Source organism: Euprymna scolopes, chromosome 21 (genome assembly GCF_053919585.1).
Source record: "Euprymna scolopes isolate OS-2025 chromosome 21, ASM5391958v1, whole genome shotgun sequence".
NCBI lineage: Eukaryota > Metazoa > Mollusca > Cephalopoda > Sepiida > Sepiolidae > Euprymna > Euprymna scolopes.
This window is the reverse complement of record NC_136502.1, coordinates 126,241,763-126,264,966: the sequence shown is the minus strand read 5'-3', so window position 1 is coordinate 126,264,966 and position 23,204 is coordinate 126,241,763. Positions and strand designations below refer to the sequence as shown.

Genomic DNA, 23,204 nt, shown 5'->3' with positions numbered 1-23,204 from the left:
AAAGGAAAAAGACATTTGAAAACAGTTTTATAAAAGACAATTTGTATTACGTTTTATTGCATGCCCTTTGTTTTTCAGCCTTGTGTTCAAGTAAGGACAATATCGTTTTTCCTTGCTTTGAAGCAGAAAAGCGAGATTATCTCCCGCTTTTCTTGATTTTGTATGTAGACCGATACTTCCTCTAAAGAATTGTCTCTTATATTGAGACTCACCGTTTATGTATTTACTAGCAGCTCGCCCGGCGTTGCCTAGTTATACAATATGCTTACACATGATATTTTAATTTATGCAGATTGCGTATGCATTTTTATAGACTCAATCCTTTTTTGAACATTATTTTACGAGGAATAATTTACCCGATGGAATGATTCGTAAAAAAATAATAATGATAATGTCGTTCATTAAATTCCATCGTGTTTGTTTGCAATATCATGTCAGCTGATATTTGGGCTTGACGATCTTTAAAATAGTCTTTCTTCTCTTATAGATAAAAAGAAGAATTATTATAGGGGAAACCGGTGTAATGTAGAATATTTCCCTGTAAAAATTCTTTTTTTATCTATGAGAAAAGAAAGACTATTTTTAAGATCGGATTTTTTCGATTTTCGATACTTATCGGATGAAGTTCTGTCCTATTTTACACATATATAGAGAGAGGGTGGTGATTATTATTTTATTTTAGACGTAGAACACCACGTCAGCAATTAATTCAACTCGAGTTTGGTTGATGAAATTTTCCCATTAATCAACGGTGAAAATTTTGTTTTGTTTTATTTTTTAATTTTTATGTGTTACGTTGTTAGTGACACTGATTCTGGGCGTTTTGTAAACTGCCATTAGGAATGAAACAAAAGAGAAAGAGAAAATTGTAAAAGAAGGAGAAAAGTAAACGTAAATGTAATGCAGCCATTTTTGATTGGTTGATATAATAAAAGGTGGGTGGAGCTAAATAAAAAAAATGATACGTTTCTATTTTTCTTATTTATTTATTTTTCCTCTTAAACACAATCCCTCCTGGGTTTGGAGATTATAAAAAGCGTGGTAAAATTGTCTGTACCGGCAGTGAAGAATGTCAATTGGATCAACCAACTGATTCTAAAGTAAGTACAAGATTTATTTGTTTTAATTTAGTTTGCTTTTTTAAAATAATTTTAATTTAATTTTATAATAGTGTCGCAATTATAATATAATTATGTTTTCCTTTTCGTTCGAGACAAAGAGTGACAACTTCCAGCCAGAAACTATTTTTCTAATTGTAAATTTTAAAATCAAATTGCCTGCTCCCTTGAGGCTTGCATTTACGAACATCCGTGACCTTAGAACTAATTTAAATGATGTTGAAGCATTTCTCCTACCAAACACCCCGGATATCCTAGCACTAAGTGAGACTAACCTACACTCCTCCATCCCCTCTAACAACTTTAACATGCCCGGATATCTCCCACTCTGCAGTAAGGACTCTGACAGACATATGCACGGACTTGGAGTCTATATTCGAAACACCCTCCCCTTGACTAGAGAAACTAAACTAGAATCGGACGATCAAGCCTTTATGTGCTTTAGACTTAACATGCAACATAATATTAGTTACGTTTATTTTCTCTACCGCTCCCCCTCGACCCAAGATTGTACCCTAATGAACAAAGTCTTTGACAGCATAGATACACCACTTTCCCTCGACACTAGCGCACAAGTACATGTATTTGGAGATTTCAATGTCCACCACAACAACTGGCTTGGATTTTCTACTTACACAGACGCAGCTGGTACCAAAACACATAGCTTCTCTATAACTCATTCCCTATCACAGATTGCTACGTTCCCAACCCGTTCCCCTGACCAGCAAGAACAACACGCATCAATTTTAGATCTGTTTCTGACCACAGTTCCTGATGATTGTGTTACGAACGCCCACTGCCTACTTGGGAATGCTGATCATGTAGTGATAATAGTTGAAATCGCCCTAAACTCTAGAGCCAAAATGGAAGAGCCATTGCTCAAAACAACGAGATATTATAAAAGGGCTGACTGGGAAGCAATCAGGGATCTCATCAGAGACGCCCTATTGCGAAATATCTTTTCACTTCCTGCTGAACAGTGCGCAAATGAGACCACTGAATAATTCAAAGAAGCAATTGAAGCAATGTTCCCACGAGGAAATTTTATAGCAATCCACACTCTCCCCCAATGGTTTAGTTCCACATGTGCTGCTGCCATTGCGCAAAGGCAGCACGCACACCGCAGATTTAACCAACATAAATCCAGTTCAAACAGACGGAAGTATATAGAAGCCAGAATTAACTGTAAGAAAGAAATAGCGACAATTTACTGAAACCACTAAAAAACGCATCGAAGTACAGATATTAGGAACACGAGACTTCTGGAAAATCTACAACAATGTAGTAAATAATGGTGTAGTAAATAATAGTGTAAACAATGGTGTAGTAAATAATGATATTGTAAATAACAGACAATCAAAATTCCCCCACTATCCAACAATCATGAAGTTGTTTGCTCAGCAACCGAGAAGGCTAACATGCTTTCCAGTCGGTTTGCCTCCAACTCCACACTGGACCCTTCTAACAACCCTTTCCCGCACTTTCCTTTGCAGACAGACGCCATACTAGACGATCTGAAAATCACCCCTTCTCAGGTGCATGCTATCATAAAAAATCTTGACACTTCAAAAGCATGTGGACCTGATCTCATCCCGGCTGTGCTATTTAAAAAGTGCCCCGCTGAAGTAGCTCCAATTCTCTCCAACCTTTACAACAAATGCCTTAATGAAGCTTGCTTTCCTGCCTGCTGGAAAACTGCTTCTGTGGTACCAGTTTTCAAGAATTCTGGCGAAAGAACTGACCCAGTAAATTACCACCCCATTAGCCTCCTCCCACTTTTTGCCAAAATATTTGAATCCATAATTAACCAAGGTCTAGTCCATCACCTTACAGATGCTAAACTTCTGACCGGCCAACAATATGGATTTAGACAGGCCCATTCCACAGCAGACATTCTAACTGTAATCTCTGAACGTATATACCATTCACTTGACAAAGCAGGTAGGAGGGTAGAGCGGTAGCTCTAGATATATCTAAGGCTTTTGACAGGGTATGGCATGAAGGTCTTCTCAAATCAGATTATATGGTATCACTGGTAGAATACTTAACATAATTAAATCCTTCTTAGATAAGAGAAAAATCCATCTAAACAATATGATATAAATGCAGGAGTGCCTCAGGGGTCTATCCTTGGATCTCTATTATTCCTAATATTCATAAATGACCTCCATGAAAAAATTGCCTGTGAGATAGATAGATATATATGCTGATGACACCACGCTCTATAACAGACACAAAAAGAAAACAAATGAACACATATCTAAAGAAACACTAAAGGATGACCTCCAATCTGTAGTGGAATGGGGACAAAAATGGATGGTCACATTCAATGCTGCCAAGACTAAACTTGTTTCCTTCAATAACTACAAGAAACCTTCTCTACCACCAATAGCAATGGCCAATGACTCTTTATCTGAAAGTACATCTTTTAAACTCCTCGGCCTAACGTTTACAGGAAAAATGAGTTGGAACAATTACATTAAGAGCATTGCCAGGACCGCTGCAAAAAAGGTAGGTTCTCTCATCCGTGCTAGAAAGCTACTAACGCCTGAAAGCATCCTGTACCTCCATAAGGCCACCATTCGTCTATGTATGGAGTATTGTTGTCATATTTGGGCTGGTACATCTACCGCTAGTCTCTCGCTCCTAAACAAGCTTTAAAAGAGAGTCGCCAATCTGATAGGTCCTGAACTGTCATCTAAACTTCAGCTCCTGTCCCATCGACGAAATGTTGCATCTCTCTGCCTTTTCTACAAGTACTTTAACGGTGAATGGTCTGGCGAACTGCAAGCACTTTTGTCCCCTCGACGTGAATACCCCCGACAAACCCAACAAGCAGCTAAATCCCACCCCTTCACAGTAGAGACCCTAGATGTACTTCAGTAGTTTCTTTCTCAGGACAGCTAGACTTTGGAATTCCCTTCCAGGTTCCCGCTTCCCCAATTACACTGACATGCAGAAGTTCAAGTGTGACGTGAACCAACATCTTGTTGCCCAACTCCCCACCTAGTACCCCTGTAGCCCTATGTCCCTAATAGTAGCCCCCTACATCAAAGTGGCAATGTGCCTTCTTTGGGGTGAAAATATTTAAAATAATAATAATAATTGAATACATATTATAAAACACAATTCTGAGGAGCACATGCCATCAGAGTATTTGTAGAAACGTGTAAGACTAACAACATCACGTCTGTGAGAGAGAGAGGTTGCAGTGAAAATGAAAATGTAGAGCCAATTACATTACAGATACATTTCTGCAATTTATTAAGAACTTTAAAATGGGACATAGATTCACCAGCTCAAATATGACAACAGTAATCCATACATGTGTTAGAGAACAGGTCGCCTGTTGTTGTAAGTAAGTAAAAATCAGATAGGATAGTCCGAGAATTCGAACCTGGGAAGCTAGGTTTGGAATTAAGATTCAGGAGAATTCCGATCGAGAGTTTAAAATAAATAAGCAGATGTTTGTTAAAAAAGGAATTCCTTGTTTAGTAATGTTATTGAAAAAGGAATTTGATGATTCAATTCTGTTATTGAAAAAAGGAATTTGAAACGAAATATGAAAACGTTTAACATATTTGTAAAGTAGGTTAGTCGAAAAAATAGGTTAGAGAACTCTTGTTGTTCACATGTGAGCAACAGTACATGTTTAGACACATGAGATATGTCAGGCCACGGGACCGATATGCACGTTATTTGCCATGCAATGACGTCATGGAAGAGATGAGTTGTCAATATAGTAAGAACTTTAGTCAGAGTATAGCCAGGGTCGAGCCAGTGCCGAGGCAGGGTTGAGAGAGGGTCGGACAGACAGAGCTGACATCCATCTTTGGAAGCGAAGGTTTAGAAGAAGGAAATCATATAAGACTTTGAGCTCCTTGATGCGAAATCATTGACCGGTCAAGAAATAAAGGACGTCATCATATTTTGTAACAGCTGTCTTGTGTTGTGTCATTCAACAAACAAAAGTATTGTGAATCATTTATATGAATTTTTGTTCCACTCATCTGTATAAGAACTTTGTGTATGAACGCATATAAGTAATGTATCTTCATCATCTTAAGAATTTCCCCCCTCTGCTATGATACGTGATGACTATTCCTTCTTTATGATAAAAGAATTGATAAGCATCATCTCAAACATATATGTGTTAAAAAAATATAATGTTTATAGAAGCACTCCCAGAACTGTCAGAACTGTATAAATGTCAATCTCTCTTCTATCTATATATCTATATCTCCCCTCATCCAAAGTGTAATACAAATCACTATTAAAATGTCTCTGTCTCTCTCTTACAAATATAACAACATAACACATGGTCTGATTGTAGATTTGTAGAGATAGAGAATAACTTCGGGCGTGAGAAAGTATTTAGCGCGATAAAGATAACCGATTTTACGAGAATCGGAAAGAGCAATGGTCTCAACAGAAGATTTGATGAGAAAGAAAGATCAAGAAGTTTTAGAGTCGATTTCTAGTCGAGAGTAGAGCCATCCATTGGAATCTCGGGAAGAAAAGGGACATGCCTACGATTGAAAGACAATAGGCGAGTCTTAACATGAGTAAACGAAACAAGTTATTTCGTATTCCCAATCAATAATAGAACTCAAATCAACTTCTAGACCAGCTACATATTTCAAATGATCCGAGAAAGATGGACAAGAAACAATACCAGAATAATTCTATTAGCTTTTGTCTGTGCTTTGGTCTGTCACGTTTAACTTTAAAATATCATTTTAATCGCTTGTCACATCTTAAGAAAACATATCTCTTTTAAAAAAGAACATTGTCGCTTTAATGTATTATTCTTTTTTTTCTGTTTTTTTTTTTTTTTTTTTTTTTTTGACTTGCAGCAAACCTCCAAGAACCATGATGTTTAAAATCGTCATTTTCTCCGCATTTTTTGCTGTAACGATGGCAATAAACCTTTTACGTAAGTGTGGATGATGTTTCTTACAGAATCCGCTAATTATCTCAACTATCGCTTTATGTTATTGGCAGTATTTTCGTAATATTTCTTAAACATATTATGTAATAATTTAATTCTTAAAGGGAACACCAACAAATGGTGAAAAAAAAAAAGATTTATAAGATTGGAAGATAAAGTGTTAATAGACTGTATTTATTCGCGTTTAATGGTTACAATCAATTTTACAAAACATATCGAAAAAAATACACAACGATTGTGGCACAAGATCAAGGCTAAATTGTCGATGTAAGCATAGAAATAAAATTTATAAACGAAAATCAAGGAAAAGTATATTTCTTAAAGATATTTTTAGAAATGTTCCACTTAGAAAATTATAAAAAAATGATTTTTTTTATTTAGGGACCTATTTAAAACGGAGAGGAAATATTAATCGAAACCTATAACATTGATTTGTTTTCAGCCAAGTCGTGTGTCCCTGGTTCAACAAGACCGGAATGTGCTCCCCCGCCGTGTAACTATGTTCTCAATCCAAGTTGCAAGTAAGTAGAAAAACTCAGTAAGTAAGACAAACTTTGTTGTTGAACTTTTATTGCCATCAAAATCTACTGGAATCGTAAGATTCTATTAATGTAACTGGTGTAAGTTCGGCGTGAAGTTTTCAGAGCTCTTATGAATTCATTATTACTATTTTATATTAGTAGTAAAATAAATGTTGCATGGGTGTGCATTAATGTATGTGCGTCTATGAATATATATATGTACATAGGAATATGCGTGTATATGAAAGAATTAATGCGTATATAATCCAAATGTGTGTGAGTGTGTGTGTGTGTGTCATAGTTCCTGTCTGTTCTATTGCTCTTTTGTTCACAAGCACCTAGTGATAATTTTGTTCTCTCCCACTGCAAGAACCGTGATACCAAGGTCGAAAAGTGGAATTGAGAAGTCAGCGCCCCTGAGGAGAAGTACTCTGATCTGCAAAAAGTGCCTAGGCAACCCTATCGGCATTACCCAGTGAGGGCGCGTCCGGCGATTAGCAATAAACTAACCCCTTCTCAAAGAGCGAAGGCAAAGCCTAGGAGGGTAGATCTGTTGTAACATTTTGTAATATTATTAGTATGAATGTGTAATATTAAGGAAGCGAAACAAAGCGTGTTAGCTCACGGAAGACATCCTTATTTTCTAAGGGAAGTAACTCATACAGCACGAATTATAAACAACAAGGAAAGATAATCCATATGTTGACATCCCTCTTTCACAGGATAATTGTTTGTTTAACCAGAGGTTGCTATCTGAGTTTTTACAAGTGAACTTATCTACAGATCGTATCTTTCGAGAGGGGTTTATGACCCGACCCGATCTTGTGATTGTTACAGATGGTTTGTTTGTACTGGACTGCGTGATATGTGCAGGACTATGTGTTTCGGCAGATGGCATGCAGATGCTTGTATGCGTATTGGGAGTTTATGCAGGATGTGAGCCTGGTACATTGTGTGGTACGACGCGAGGGTGTATTATGTGTAACTGATTGTGTCATATTGGATGTGTGGGTAACTTTCTTGAGATGTCTACGGTTTCTGCGAAGAATCTCTCCTGATGACGTCTCTACAATGTAGGAACGTGGTTCAGTGCAGGCTTGTCTAACAGTCGCTAGAGTCCATCTTCTCGTCTCTTGGTCTTGTACTCGTATTCACTTATGAGCCTTTCAGGGACTCCCTGCTCAGTAAATATTTGCTTGAGACAAGTAATGACCTCCTTGCTGGAGAATTCCCTGAAACTGCGGATGAAGGGGTACTTTGATTAATAATCCACCACAAGGAGATAGTTGATTCCATTCAGATTGAAGAGGTTGGTGGCTAAGATTTGCCACGGTCGTACGGGAATCTCATGCGGCATGAGGGTTTCAGCGGGTTGGGATTTGCAGTAACTTCTGGTGGCTATAGTTCCATTGGTAGTCAGCATCTTTTTTTAAGAGCTCCCTGAGGCTAGCTGTGAGGTCTGAAAGCCTTGGAATGAAAGGTGCCATGTAGGTGATGATCCCTAGTACCTTCTGCAGATCGGTAAGATTAGTTGGGCTCGGGAGTGATTTTATTTCCTTCACATTTTGGGGATCTGGGTGTATCAAAGATAGCACCAAAGAATCTGACTTGTTTCTGATTTATGGCACATTTGCTGCTGTTGAATGTGAGGCCAGCAGTTTTGAATCTCCATTAACTTTTTCAGGTTGCGGTCATTATCCTCTTTGATTTTTCCATATATGATCACGTCATCAATTAACACTAATGCTCCAGGACATTTTTTATGATCATATCCATTTTTTGCTGGAAAACATCCTGAGACATGACCAACCCAAAGGGCATTCTCTTGAAGCAATATCTTCCAAAAGGAAAGTTAAATGTCGTGAGTATCTGTCACTCTTTGTCAAGTTTGATTGACCAGTATCCGTTTTTGGCGTCCAGCTTTGAGAAGAATTTTGCACCAGACAGTTTGTGTGAGAGCTCCTCCATGGTTGGGGGTTTGTAATGGCATCGCATTATGTTTTTGTTTAAATCTTTAGGGTGTAAACATATTCGCAGTTTGCCGTTGCTCTTCCGCACATAAACGATGCTGCTTACCCAGTTAGTTGGTTCATCCATTTGTTTTATTATTCCCAGAGACACCATTGGGTCTAGTTACGCCTTTATCTTGTCCCTCATATGGATGGGACATTAGGTCTAGTTCTGCCTTTATCTCGTCTCTCATATTGATGGGATATTTCCTCGGTGCATGGACTATGGGTAAGTTGTTAAAGGGAAGTACGATGTGGTACTCTCCTGGAAAGTTTCCAATCCGGTGGAATTCATCCAGATAGGCTTCCATGAGATCTGTCGTAGAATTTATGGTGTTTGACAGAGGATCAACTGGGGTACATGTTGTTCTCTGTATGGAACAGTGTAGCATTGCCAATTTCAAATCTTGGATGAAAGGTAATCCTAATATGGTAGGTTCATTTGATGTGACCACATAAAATTTTATTGCTTTCCATAGACCCTTGTACCCACATTCTATATCGATGGATTCGTGCTGCGAGATATCAGAGCCATTGTACGCTGTAAGAATTGCACTTTCTTTGTTGGTTGTGCCTGAACGTGGATGCCTATTCTGGTTCACATGTTTGGGAAACATCTGTCGGAACGTGCGTAAGGAAAGTGTATTCCTTTCCGCGCCTGTGTCCACTTTGACCTTCAGCTCATGAATGACTTTTCTGTTTGGCAGGACGATATCCAGGTTGGCAAATGCTTCTGTTTGGGAGGTGTTGTCTCCTTTCTGATTTACTGTATATAAAAACATTCTTTCAACATCATCTGCCTTTTCATCTTGCTGTATGTGTATACAGTTTTGCTGGTTTTTAAACGTATCCCGTTCCGGTCCAAAATTTCTCTGCTTGGTTAGCTTCGTATTTTTAGTTTTTTGGGTCTGGCACTGTTTGGCCCAGTGGTTCTTATGACCACATGCTAAGCACGTACTGCCGCGAGCAGGAACATTTCCTGGTTTGTGATGGAGTCCACGTCTTCCACAGACATCTGCGCTCTCAATTTTATGCTTGATAGAGCTTATCTGGCTTTTACATCCACCCTTTATTTCGCCCATTTTTTTCATGTGATCCACTGAAGCTTCAGGCATCGCCAGTTTTTAATTTTTGCATAGTAGCTGCTTTTGCAGCTCTGGGAATCTAGTCCCCACAATTATCTAGTCTATGATGCATTCTTCTGTTTCAATTTCGCCCCGGAACTTGCATTTTTGCGCCTGCAGCCTGCATCACGCGAGAAAGTCATCGATATTTTCTGTATCGGTCTGCGAGTATTTCTGCAAAAGGAAGCAATTCTGAAGTTGATTTAAGGCTCTATTTGTTCTTGGAATTTGTTCCAAATCACTACAGGGTTGCGCTTGTCAGCCTCATTTTCAAATGACCATGAGTTAAATATTCTTAGCCCTTCTTTCCCCGATAATAATTAAATGTGGTCCACTTGTTTGGTTACGTCAATGTTCCTGACAGAGAAGTATAACTCACACTGTTGTTTAAAGAATTTAAAAGACTCCACTAAGTAATCAGTATCCCAGCACATGTGTGGTTCCATTGAATGATTGGTCATTTTCTTATAAACGATACAAGGGAATGCAAAGAAGATAATTAGGGAAAAGAGGGAAAAAAAACTTAGTGACGCACGTGTTCTCAAAAGTCCGGTAAGAAGACTAAATTGTTGTCGGGCTTTTTCAAAGTTCTCTCTTTTTTTTTTTTTTAGTTCATTCTTTTTTTTTTTAAATAGTACTGGCTCATAGTCAAGTTTTATCACTGCGACCATGTTGTACCTTTTTTTGTGATATTATTAGTATGAATGTGTAATATTAAGGAGGCGAAACGAAGTGTGTAAATAACTAATAAAAAAATTGAAACATGGTAAATCTAGCTTCAATAAAAACTATATTAGATGAACTGGAAATTTAAATTACAATAGATGTAAACAAACCGTTATCACATTGAATATATATGCCTATGAATAAAAAAAGATTAGTTTATAAAAGTAGGACAAGCATTAAACATATCTATTGATTAAATAATTATGTTTAAAAATTTGATTAGTGAAATAAGACGCAGATAGTTTGAAAATTGATTTATATAAATTCATGTGAGTTTTACATTAAATGAAGCGCCACTTCGGGTGATCTTCTTTTGATGGGCTGAGGGTACCGGATTGACAGTTCCTGGCTGCTGTTCCCGACTGGTAGTACAGCAGTCCTAACTCTTTGGTAGCGCTTAGAGCGGCTGCTCCATCAACAGTTGTATAATATCGGGATGTTTGTAGTGCTATGTCGCGCATGGAAAGGGACCCTGCACTCATCCCCGACGGGCTTTCCTGAGGCCACAGTCCTAGTTGAAGAAAGGTCAGCTAATGGTCTACTTGTGTTGCATGTCTGATGCCCTGCATAACCTCTTGTTCAGCCCCCCCTCACCTAACTGAAATTCTTTAAAAACATGATGACAGTACAATAAAAAATAAGCTTAAACCAGGCCTAGGGACAAACAAATCCAACTTGACTCCTCCCTTGAGGCTTGCATTCACTAACATCCGTGGGCTAAGAACTAATTTAGCTGATGTTGAAGCATTTCTTCTAACAAATACCCCGGATATCTTAGCACTAAGCGAGACTAACCTACACTCCTCCATCCCCTCTAACTACTTTAACATGTCTGGCTATCTCCCACTCTGCCGTAAGAACTCTGACAGATATATGCACGGACTTGGAGTCTAGATTCGTGACACCCTCCCCCTGACTAGAGAAACAAACCTAGAAACGGAGGATCAAGCCTTTATGTGCTTTAAACTAAAAATAAAAGACAACATTAGCTACTTTTATTTTCTCTACCACTCTCCCTCGACCCAGGACTGCATCTTAATAAAAAAAAATCTCTGACAGCATAGACACAACACTCTCCCTCGACACTAGCGCACAAGTACATGTATTTGGTGACTTTAATGTTCACCGCAAAAACTGGCTTGGATTCTCTACTCGCACAGATGCAGCGGGCAGCACAACACATAGTTTTGCTATATCTCACTCCCTATCACAAATGGTTACGTTTCCAACCCGTTTCCCTGACCAGCAAGAATAACACGCATCACTTCTAGATCTGTTTCTGACTACAGTTCCCGAGGATTGTACAACAAATGCTGACAGCCCACTGGGGAACGCTGACCATGCAGTGATAATGGTAGAAATCGCCCTAACTTCTAAAGCCAAAACTGAAGAGCCAGTGCTCAAAACAACGAGATATTATAAAAAGGCTGACTGGGAAGCCATCAGAGATCTTATCAGAGATGCCCCACGGGAGAATAGTTTTTCTCTTCCTGCTGAACAGTGCGCAAATGAGACCACTGAATGATTCAAAACATGTTCCAATGCGGAAATTTTATAGCAAGCCACACTCTCCCCAATGGTTTACTTCGACTGGCGCAACTGCCATTGCTCAAAGGCAGCATGCATACCGCAGATTGAACCGACATAAGTCAAATTCAAACAAACAGAAGTATATAGAAGCTAGAAGTAACGTTAAGAAAGAAATAGCGACAGCTAAGAGAGAATTTACTGAAACCACTAAAAAACGCATTGAAGCAGAAAAATTAGGAAATCGTGACTTCTGGAAAATCTACAACAGTGTAGTAAATAATGGGCAATGAACAATTCCCCCGCTAACCAACAACTGACAAGGCTAATATGCTTGCCAGCCGGTTTGCCTCGAACTCCACACTGGACCCTTCCAACCACCCCCTGCCTGATTTTCCTTTGCGGACAGACGCCATGCTAGACGATCTAAAAATCACCCCAGCTCAGGTACACGCTATCATAAAAAACTTGACACTTCAAAAGCATGTGGACCTGATCTCATCCCAGCTGTGCTATTAAAAAAGTGCCCAGCGGAAGTAGCTCCAGTTCTCTACAAACTCTACAACAAATGCCTTAATGAAGCTTGCTTTCCAGGCTGTTGGAAAACTGATTCTGTGGTACCATTATTCAAAAATTCTGGCGAAAGAACTGACCCATCAAATTATCGCCCCATTAGCCTTCTCCCACTTTTCGACAAAATATTTGAGACCATAATTAACCATGCTCTAGTCCAGCATCTTACAGATGCTAAACTTCTGACTGACCAACAATATGGATTTAGACAAGCCCGTTCTACAGCAGACATCCTCACTGTAATCTCTGAACGTATATACCATTCACTGGACAAAGCGTGGAGGGCAGATATATCTAAGGCTTTTGACAGGGTATGGCACAAGGGTCTCCTCAGGAAAATTAGATCATACGGTATCACTGGTAGAATACTTAACATAATTAAATCCTTCTTAGATAAGATAAAAATCCAGGTTGTCCTCGACAGTCGTACATCTAAACAGTGTGATATAAATGCGGGAGTGCCTCAGGGGTCTATCCTTCGACCTCTATTGTTCCTAATATTTATTAATGACCTCTCCGACAAAACTGCCTCTGAGATTGGTATATATGCTGATAACACTACACTCTATAACAGGCATGAGAGGAAAACAAATGAACACATATCTAAAGAAATGGCAAAACACTAGAGGATAACCTCCAATCTGTAGTGGAATGGGGACATAAATGGATGGTCACATTCAATGCTGCCAAGACTAAACTGGTTTCCTTCAATAATTAAAAGAAACCTTCTCTGCCACCAATATCAATGGCCAGTGACTCCCTATCTGAGAGTACATCTTTCAAACTGCTTGGCCTAACATTCACAGGAAACATGAGTTGGAACAATTATATTGAAAACATTGCCAGGGTCGCTGCGAAAAAGGTAGGCTCTCTCTACCGTGCTAGAAAATTACTTCACCTGAAAGTATCCTGTACCTCTATAAGGCCATATTGGCCCATGTATGGAGTATTGTTGTCACATTTGGGCTGGTGCATCTGCTACTAGTCTCTCGCTCCTAGACAAGGTTCAAAAGAGAGTCGCCAATCTGATAGGCCCTGAACTGGCATCTAAGCTTAAGCCTCTCTCCCATCGACGAAACGTTGCATCCCTCTGCCTGTTCTACAAGTATTTTAATGGTGAATGCTCTGACGAACTGCAGACACTTGTGCCCCCACGATGTAGACACCCTCGACAAACCCGACAGGTAGCTAAATCCTTCCCCCACACAGTGGAGATCCCTAGATTTAAAAGGTCTTTCTACCAGTGGCGGCTCATGCCTAAGATTAGTGGGGGGGGTGCTGTTTTAAAGAAAATACCTATTGTTTTAATATTGTGTAAAATAAAACAAATATAAAAAATATAATTTATACGCATGCACACGTACAAAAATACAATAACTTAAAGAAATTCTTAATAGATGTAAATATTTTAAATATTTTACTTATTACATTCATTTGAATGTAAATTCAATTCTTCTTGTTTTAATGTGTGTGAAAAGATTGATAATTTACTCCTTAACTTCTGAATGACTGCTGAAGAACTTTTTTTATCAATTGAAAGCACTGCAAGTTCATTTAGTCTTTCGCAACCCATGGTGTTCCTTAGAAATGTTTTTATTCTTCTCAGAGTTGAAAAACAACGTTCTATCTCTTATGCAGTCATGGGAATTGTCAAGATAATTTTTATGAGTTTTGTGATTTCACTAAGAACATCGTTTAAATTGTTTTCCAAAATAAATTCCAGGAGATCAATTACTTTGCAATATTCATGGATATCTGACCTACTATAAAATATTTCTAGCTCAGTTTCAAATTTTTCTTTGTCAATCATGGGATATGCTTCAGTTGTCAAGGATATCTCTTTTGTATGTAGTTTTTTTCTTAAAACTAGCAAAGCTTTTCTTGTAAAACAATTTAGCAAGTATTAAATGTTTAGTTGAAGAATATCTGTCCGTTATATCAACAGATATATAGTCACACAGTTCTTAAGCTTCGCCCTTGAGTGTTTGTGAAGAATTTTCACAGTAGTTGGTGTTTCTTATCTCTAAAATAGCAGTTTTGAAATTTGTTATGTATTCATTGACTTTATATATGCTAATTTCCCGATAAATAATTTCAACATGAGACATAATTTTATGAAATAGCTCAAACCAAAATATGAAATTTTCATCGTTCAAATATTTCCGAATTCCTGTCGCTTCTGCAACGGTCTCATCTACATATGATGTTGACTTAATTTCAGTGACAGTTTTTTATGCTTGAACATTTTCAGGAACTCTATTTATGTATGTTAACGTTCCACCTTGTGGCGGATACACGTAGAATGCTTACATCCATATGCTTCTTGAAAAATGGACAGACGCTGTGGTGATCTAGAAAAGAAAGTCGGAATAGCCAAAATGTTAGAGATAAATATTCTAGCATTTCGTGTAATGCTTGCTGCATTCCTTATTATTAAATTAAGTTGATGCGCATAACAGTGAGTGAAATGCGCATTACTATAAACTGCTTTTATTTTCGCCTGAGCATCAGCTTTTTGCCTTTCATGACATTTGCATCATCAAATGTCTGAGCTACCAGTTTTTGGCGATTCTCTTGAAGGATTATATCTAATTGTTGTAGAATACATTTTGATATCCAGTCAGCGGTTTGGTTTTCTGGAATAAAGAATCCCCAAATGCGTTCAAGTATTTTTTTCATCCAAGATGTACCGTAAAACAATGATCATTTGTGTATGTTCAGACATATCTGTTGTATCATCAGCCATGACAGCTACAAAGGAAGCTTTGCTAATTTCTGCCCTTATTTCATCACGGTATATTTGTAGAAGACAGTCAAGTATGTCATTCTGAATAGTCTTAGAAACACCTTTGAAGACATTACTGGTTTCTAAGTGATTCTTTAAATCTGGATCTAATTAAGATGCAAAATTTAAAAATCCTCTAAATACACTTGGATTTACTGAATCATCTTTTTCATCATGTCCTCGTAAGGAAGTTTCAAAGTTCCCACAAAAGAAAATACCATCTATTATTTCAGAAAAAATTCACGGTTCTTCTTAACATTCATGTTATGATGATTGATTGAAAGTCTGCAGGCCTCACTAAGTTTTTCTTTAATATTTATGGCCCCCAAAATTGATAGGGAAACTACATTGTCAACGTGCTTCACATGCTTTTCAGTTCTATCTTTCATTTTGCTAATAGTTCTGAAACTATCTTTTGTCCATGTTACATCACCCCCTAACAACAAACAAGGAAAGCAGAACAATGCCTTTTTTAGTTCACAGCCACAAAGCCAACTTTTCCGTTGGTACCATTAAAGCTACGAATATACACTTTGTTGTTGCTAATGCCTGGCTGAGATATTTGAATATCAGGCGTTGAACGGCTTCTTTTCTTAATTTCAACTTTATCATGGAGAGACAGCTGTGAAAACTCAATCTGTTGAAGTTCATTTACCGTCGCAGAAGTTATTTCTTGGGGATGCAAGGAGACTATAGTTAAATTCTTTTTATATCAATTGTATTGGGAAAAGTAAGTACTAGGTAGTCTATTAGTAGAATATCAATTAGGATAGAAGGAATACAATGTTTATGTGATCCTCTTGCGATTCAACTGAACCGGAAGTTCTAACTGAGTTGAATCATACTTTTATAACTTTTAGGTCACAGATTTATATTAACGAAAAAAGTTTTACTATTTAACAACGGTTTTATTTATAAAAAGCTTGCTGTTAATTAAAAATAGGCGTATAACAAAATAAGCTTGTCATTAAAATTGCTTTTTTTTAATACAAATATTTTTAACTTTGCCATTGTAAGCCGTCGAAAAGGGGGTAATACGCAAAAACATTTTAATTAAAAAACACTATTTTAAATTGTGTACACTTTACAGAGTAAAAAAATATACAAATATATTTCTTTTAAACTTTACAGATTAAATAAAATTTTACGGGCTTTTTCCACAGGCAAACAAACGAAAAACATTTTTTAAATGCATTTTATTTACAATTTTGTAATAATTTGTTTTTTCATATAACAAAATCTTTGAAATTTACTTGCCTGCAAACAATGGTAAAGTTATGGGTTTTCCATTTAAAAATGGTTTTATTGGATAACAGTTTTATTTAAAATTTAAAAATGTGTGTTTATAACAACACTTTGTAAATAAAATATAGAATAAAAATGTTTACGTGTTTGTACTATGAGCAAACAAAAAAAATTAAAGATACATAATTTTATTTACAAATCTTTTTACAACTTTTTATATAAAAATAAAAATAAACTTTGCTATTTACTGGGCTTATTATAAAAACGGTTTTACATACTCGTCTTGTTATTACACATTTTAATTAAAAAAAACTTTGTTCAAAGTGTAAAACTTCTTGCTTTGTCCTCGTGGGAGGTAAATAAATGCTAAAGCTTTGTTATTTATATATATATATATATATATATATATATATATATATATATATATAATGTGTGTATATATATGTGTGTATATATATGTGTGTGTGTATATTTATATATATGTGTGTGTGCATATATATATGTGTATATATATCGTGTGTGTACATATATATATATGTGTATATATATGTGTATGTATATATATGTGTGTGTGTATATGTGTGTATATATATGTGTGTGTGTATATATATGTGTGTGTATATATATGTGTGTGTATATATATATGTGTGTGTATATATGTGAATATATATATGTGTGTGTGCATATATATGTGTGTGTATATATATGTATATATACATATTTATGTATATATATATACATATATATATATACATACATATATATATAATGTAAAAACATTTCTAACTAAAATGTATTTTAAAAATAAAATTTTCTTCTCTTATTTCTATAGAAAAAACTGTAAATATTTTTTATTCTGTAAAGTTTAACTACTACAAAATAAATAGATTTCAAACTACTTAAAAGCACAAACAAAATAAGCCATATTGGTAAAAAAAAAAATAACATTAGTCGCGTTGGTAGTTTCAAGGCTAAAAGCCCAAACACTTTTAATTAAAAAAAAAGTTTGGCATATTGTATATTTGTGTCTGCTTAAATCGCATTTTAAAGTGTGAGAATTTTTTTTAAGGTGGAGATTTTATTTACAAGAACACGTTACACTTTTTAATAATAATAATAATAATAATAAAAAGAAAACATTTGTAAACAAGCCTCTAAAAAAAAAAATAAGCGAAAACGCGCAAACACCGCGTTTCACGAGCGTTTGGAACTGCGAAAACTACAGCTCGAAATTGGCAGATATCGCCCGTCTAGATCGCTTTTCTATAGAAAAAAATGTAAATATTTTTTATTCTGTAAAGTTAAACTACTACAAAATAAATAGATTTAAAAATACTTAAAAACACAAATAAAATAAGCCATACAAGTAAAAATAAAATAAATAACATTAGTCGCTTAATTGGAATTCATTTTTGAGATGAGCATTATATATTAATTTATTTTTATTTCGGACTATTAGTCTCATCTTTATTAGTTGTTTTTTTTATCTTTTTATTGGTTTGTTTATTCACAACGTTTCGGCCTTCGGGGCCCGTGGCGCAGTTGATAGAGACGTTGAATCTCTACGGTTCCAGATGAGCATTGTCTGAAGATAGCGGTTTCAATCCCACCCAAAGCGTGCCAGAGGTTAATTGGTCAAAATGTGGTGAGACGACAACAACTACGGATGGCAGTGATGGCTGAGAATGCAGTTAGGAGATTCGAAGTTCCTATCCGTCGCGGTTACCACCTGATGAAGGCCAGAGGAATAGTTGGCCGAAACGTTGTGAATAAACAAACCAATAAAAAGATAAAAAAAACAACTAATAAAGATGAGACTAATAGTCCGAAATAAAAATAAATTAACATTAGTCGCGTTGGTAACTTTAAGGCTAAAAGCCCGAACACTTTTAATTAAAAAAAAAAGTTTGTCATATTGTATATTTTTGTCTGCTTAAATCGCATTTAAAAGTGTGGGAATTTTTTTTTTTTTTAAGGTAGAGATTTTATTTACAAGAACACGTTACACTTTTTAATAATAATAAAAAGAAAACATTTGTAAACAAGCCTCTTAAAACAAAAATAAGCGAAAACGCGCAAACACCGCGTTTGGAACAGCGAAAACTACAGTTCCAAATTGGCTCATAGCGGCCGTTCTAGATCGGGCATGCACAGAAGCGAACTTCACTAAGAATGTGTAACTGTGAATTTCGTAGCTCCAAGCAAAGTTTTGCTTTTATGCTTATATGAGTATGGGGACAATTATCGACATTAATCTTCAGAATTATATATATATATATATATATATATATATATATATATATATATATATATATATATATATATATAATTAATATGATATATTATCACATAGAAAGAAAAAAAAAATAAAGGTATTCTTTTTAACGTGTATCGATAATAATGAGTAGAAATGACTTGGGGGTGCTGCAGTTCCACAGCTCCAGGCACGAGCTGCCACTGCTTTCTACTCCAGTAGTTTCTTCCTCAGAACCGCTAGACTTTGGAATTCCATTCCAGGTTCCTGCTTCCCTTACTGTACTGACATGCAGAAGTTCAAGTGTAACGTGAACCGACATCTTGCTGCCCAAATCCCAACATATTGCCTCAGTAGTTGCTGCCCCTGATAGTAGCCCCCTACACCAAAGTGGCAATGTGCCTTGTTTGGGGTGAAAATGTAAATTAAAAAACAAAAACAAAAAAAAAAACAATAGTGTAATTCGAAAAAACGGCAGATAATAATGAGTGTTTGAATGTGAAAATAAAATAACCTGTATAATGACAAATTTAATTAAACCATAATATTGAAAATTAGACGAATGAATACAAATATAAGCTAGTGTAAATTGAATGATAAAAACTAACTGCGAATCTTAAAAACTTGACTTGGTCTCATTACTGTAATGTAGAATGTTAAGCTTATCGTCAAAACTGTAAGCATGAATCAAGGTATTAAATATTGGGTTTTAAATCTAGAAAGAGTATGTGTGTTTGAAACATATTAATTAAATAACGCCCCTATAATATATTAACCCCTCTATACCTTATAGCTCCTAATCTATCGCAAGTCCTCAGCTAACAGAAATCCACCTTTTTTTTTTTACACAGTGATCACCACTTATCAAGGCCCGGAAGCCACTCAGGGATAAGGGTTATTGCAAGTACATTACGTTAGTGTGGAGATTTGATGAAATGTTTAATTAAGGGGGCGGTTCATTTGGAATTTGTTAACATTGGACTTAAATATATATATTATTCCTTAATTGGAATTCATTTTTTGAGATGAGCATTATATGTTAATGAGCATTATATGTTAATGAGCATTATATGTTATATGTTACCACCTGACGAAGGCCAGAGGAAGTTGGCCGAAACGTTGTGAACCAATAAAAAGATCCAAAAACAACAACTAATAAAGATGAGACTAATAGTCCGAAATAAAAAAAAATAATAAATAAAAATAAAAAATAAAAATTAACATTAGACTTAAAGACATCCAAGTTGTAGTCCGGTGGGAAGCAGGCAAACGGAACAGAGTTCAACAGGCGTGCAGTTCTAAGAAAGAAGCTTTGTTCATGGAATCCGCGTTTTGATTTAGGCACAGATATAGAGTGGGGGAAATTTTTCACAGTGGATTCAGCTAGACGGTGGTTTTTCGTGAAAGATTGGCGAGGGGGGACCAGAGATTGGAGTTCAGACGAGCACCTGCCATGAAAATAACGATAAAACAAGGATAGGCTCGCAACGTCTATTCTGTGGGAGAGAGATTGCTGGGTAGAGAAAAGGGCATCCCCCACTAATCCACGAAGTCTATTTTGTACTCTGTCAAGGCATGATAGGCTGTTTTTGGCCGCTCCTGCCCAGATATGGCAACAGTATTCCATCCTTGGACGTACTTGGCTTTTATATAGATACATTAGTTTAACACCATCAGAAGCCTCGCTCACCGCTCCTCCCCATCACTTCTCTATATACTGGATACATTAATATTCCTCCAATAATCCTTCTAACCATATATTACATTGAAATGATTTGCAACTTAGCCTCCTAGTCCCTCTTCTGATGAGAAGCATTACGTTTCAAAATACCTAGGTATAAAGAGCATATAACGCCTCCCCCGATTGCTGTTTCCTTATTATGTCGAAAAATAAATCTATATATACCAATATATGGCGTTGTATTATCTATAATTACTATTATCTATATACCTATAAAAGTGAGAATGTGTGTGAGGACACAATTCTCAACCTATATACTCAACAAATTTTCATGTATAGACTTGAATTTTGGTATATAGAGGATTCAGACATAAAAGAAAACCTTTTGATCCGTTTTCATCCGGAAAAAAGGGGTCAAATTTCCAAAATTGGTACTTGGGAGTCGTCGGATTTTTATTTGTTTGTCAGCTGTTTCATGGCTGTGTATGCGCGATCGAGAAGCATGATAGCTTCTTTATGTAAAGAATAAGATTTTGTGAAAAAACTTTGTAAATGTTATGTCAAATTGTTGTAATGGTTATCGTACTTGACTCAAGGCTAACATGCTTACCAGTCGGTTTGCCTCCAACTCCACACTGGACCCTTCCAACCACCCCCTACCTGACTTTCCTATGCGGACAGACGCCACACTAGACGATCTGAAAATCACCCCTGCTCAGGTGCATGACATCATAAAAAACCTTGACACTTCAAAAGCATGTGGACCCGATCTCATCACAGCTGTGCTATTTAAAAAGTGCTCAGCCGAAGTAGCTCCAGTTCTCTACAAACTCTACAACAAATGCCTTAATGAAGCTTGCTTTCCTGCCTGCTGGAAAACTGCTTCTGTGGTACCATTATTCAAGAATTCTGGCGAAAGAACTGACCCATCAAATTATTGCCCCATTAGCCTCCTCCCACTTTTTGCCAAAATATTTCAGACCTTAATTAACCATGTTCTAGTCCATCACCTTACAGATGCTAAACTTCTGACTGACCAACAATATGGATTTAGACAAGCCCGTTCGACAGCAGACATCCTCACTGTAATCTCTGAACGTATATACCGTTCACTGGACAAAGCGGGGGAGGGCAGAGCGGTAGCTAGATATATCTAAGGCTTTTGACAGGGTATGGCATGAGGGTCTCCTCAAGAAAATTAAATCATACGGTATCACTGGTAGAATACTTAACATAATTAAATCCTTCTTAGATAAGAGAAAAATCCAGGTTGTCCTCGACAGTCGTACATCTAAACAGTGTGATATAAATGCGGGAGTGCCTAAGGGGTCTATCCTTCGACCTCTATTGTTCCTAATATTTATTAATGACCTCTCCGACAAAACTGCCTCTGAGATGGGTATATATGCTGATGACACCACACTATAACAGGCATGAGAGGAAAACAAATGAACACATATCTAAAGAAATGGCAAAAACACTAGAGGAAGACCTCCAATCTGTAGTGGAATGGGGACAAAAATGGATGGTCACATTCAATGCCGCCAAGACTAAACTAGTTTCATTCAGTACCACCTATAGCAATGGCCAACGACTCTTTATCTGAGAGTACATCTTTCAATCTCCTTGGCCTAACGTTCACAGGAAACATAAGTTCGAACAATTACATTGAAGGCATTGCCAAGGCCGCTGCAAGAAAGGCGGGCTCTCTCTACTGTGCTAGACAACTACTAACACCCGAAAGTATCCTGTACCTCTATAAGGCCACCATTCGCCCATGTATGGAGTATTGCTGTCACATTTGGGCTGGTGCATCTGCTACTAGTCTCTCGCTCCTTGACAAGGTTCAAAAGAGAGTCGCATGCAAACCTGATAGGCCCTGAACTGGCATCTAAGCTTCAGCCTCTGTCCCATCGACGAAACGTTGCATCCCTCTGCCTGTTCTACAAGTATTTTAGTGGTGAATGCTCTGACGAACTGCATACACTTGTGCCCCCACGACAAACCCGACAGGTTGATTAATGCCACCCCCATACTGTAGAGATCCCTAGATGTAAAAGATCTTTCCACTCCAATAGCTTCTTCCCCAGAAACGCTAGACTTTGGAATTCCATTACAGGTCCCTGCTTCCCCAACAGTACTGACGTGCAGAAGTTCAAGTATGACGTGAACCGACATCTTGCTGCCCAAATCCCTACATAGTACTCCAGTAGTTGTTACCCCTGATATTAGCCCCCTACACCAAAGTGGCAATTTGCCTTGTTTGGGGTGAAACTGTAAAAAAAAAATCTAATCGTATAATCTCAAGTTTTCATGGAATGTTCGAAGATGTTCAATGTGAGCATCATTGATAACACGACACACATCAAGCTGATTATCCAGTTTTTGCCAAACGCGTCCCAGAATTGCGTGGTTATTCGTGCCTTCAGCTCATCCTAGTTTCTTAGAATGGGAGGCACATAGAACAGAGCTTTCACAAATTTTTACAAAAAATAATTGCAGGGTTATTTTTTTGCTCAATATACCCTGAACAAATGTCCATGTTTAAATCTTTACAAATTCAAGTACACAAAACGCTTTTTCTGGTTGAATGAACGCAATTACTGGATCTAAAAAGAAATGAAAAAATCAATAGCAAAATTACAAAAACCTTAATGCATTTAGCTTTAAAATGTCACCACTTTCATCTT

General features: G+C 36.9%; 1 protein-coding gene across 1 annotated transcript in view; it reads left to right on the top strand.

Annotated features, from left to right (window-relative positions):
- The first annotated feature begins 962 nt into the window (after nt 1-962).
- The window catches only part of LOC145242737 (uncharacterized), a 46,099-nt gene continuing 23,857 nt past the window's right edge, over nt 963-23,204 (top strand). Inside the window, exons 1-3 of the mRNA XM_080105880.1 lie at nt 963-1,100; nt 5,975-6,054; nt 6,512-6,590. Coding sequence (XP_079962006.1) covers nt 5,991-6,054; nt 6,512-6,590 — 143 coding nt within the window. The 5' untranslated portion in view covers nt 963-1,100; nt 5,975-5,990. The remainder of the gene's footprint in view (nt 1,101-5,974; nt 6,055-6,511; nt 6,591-23,204) is intronic.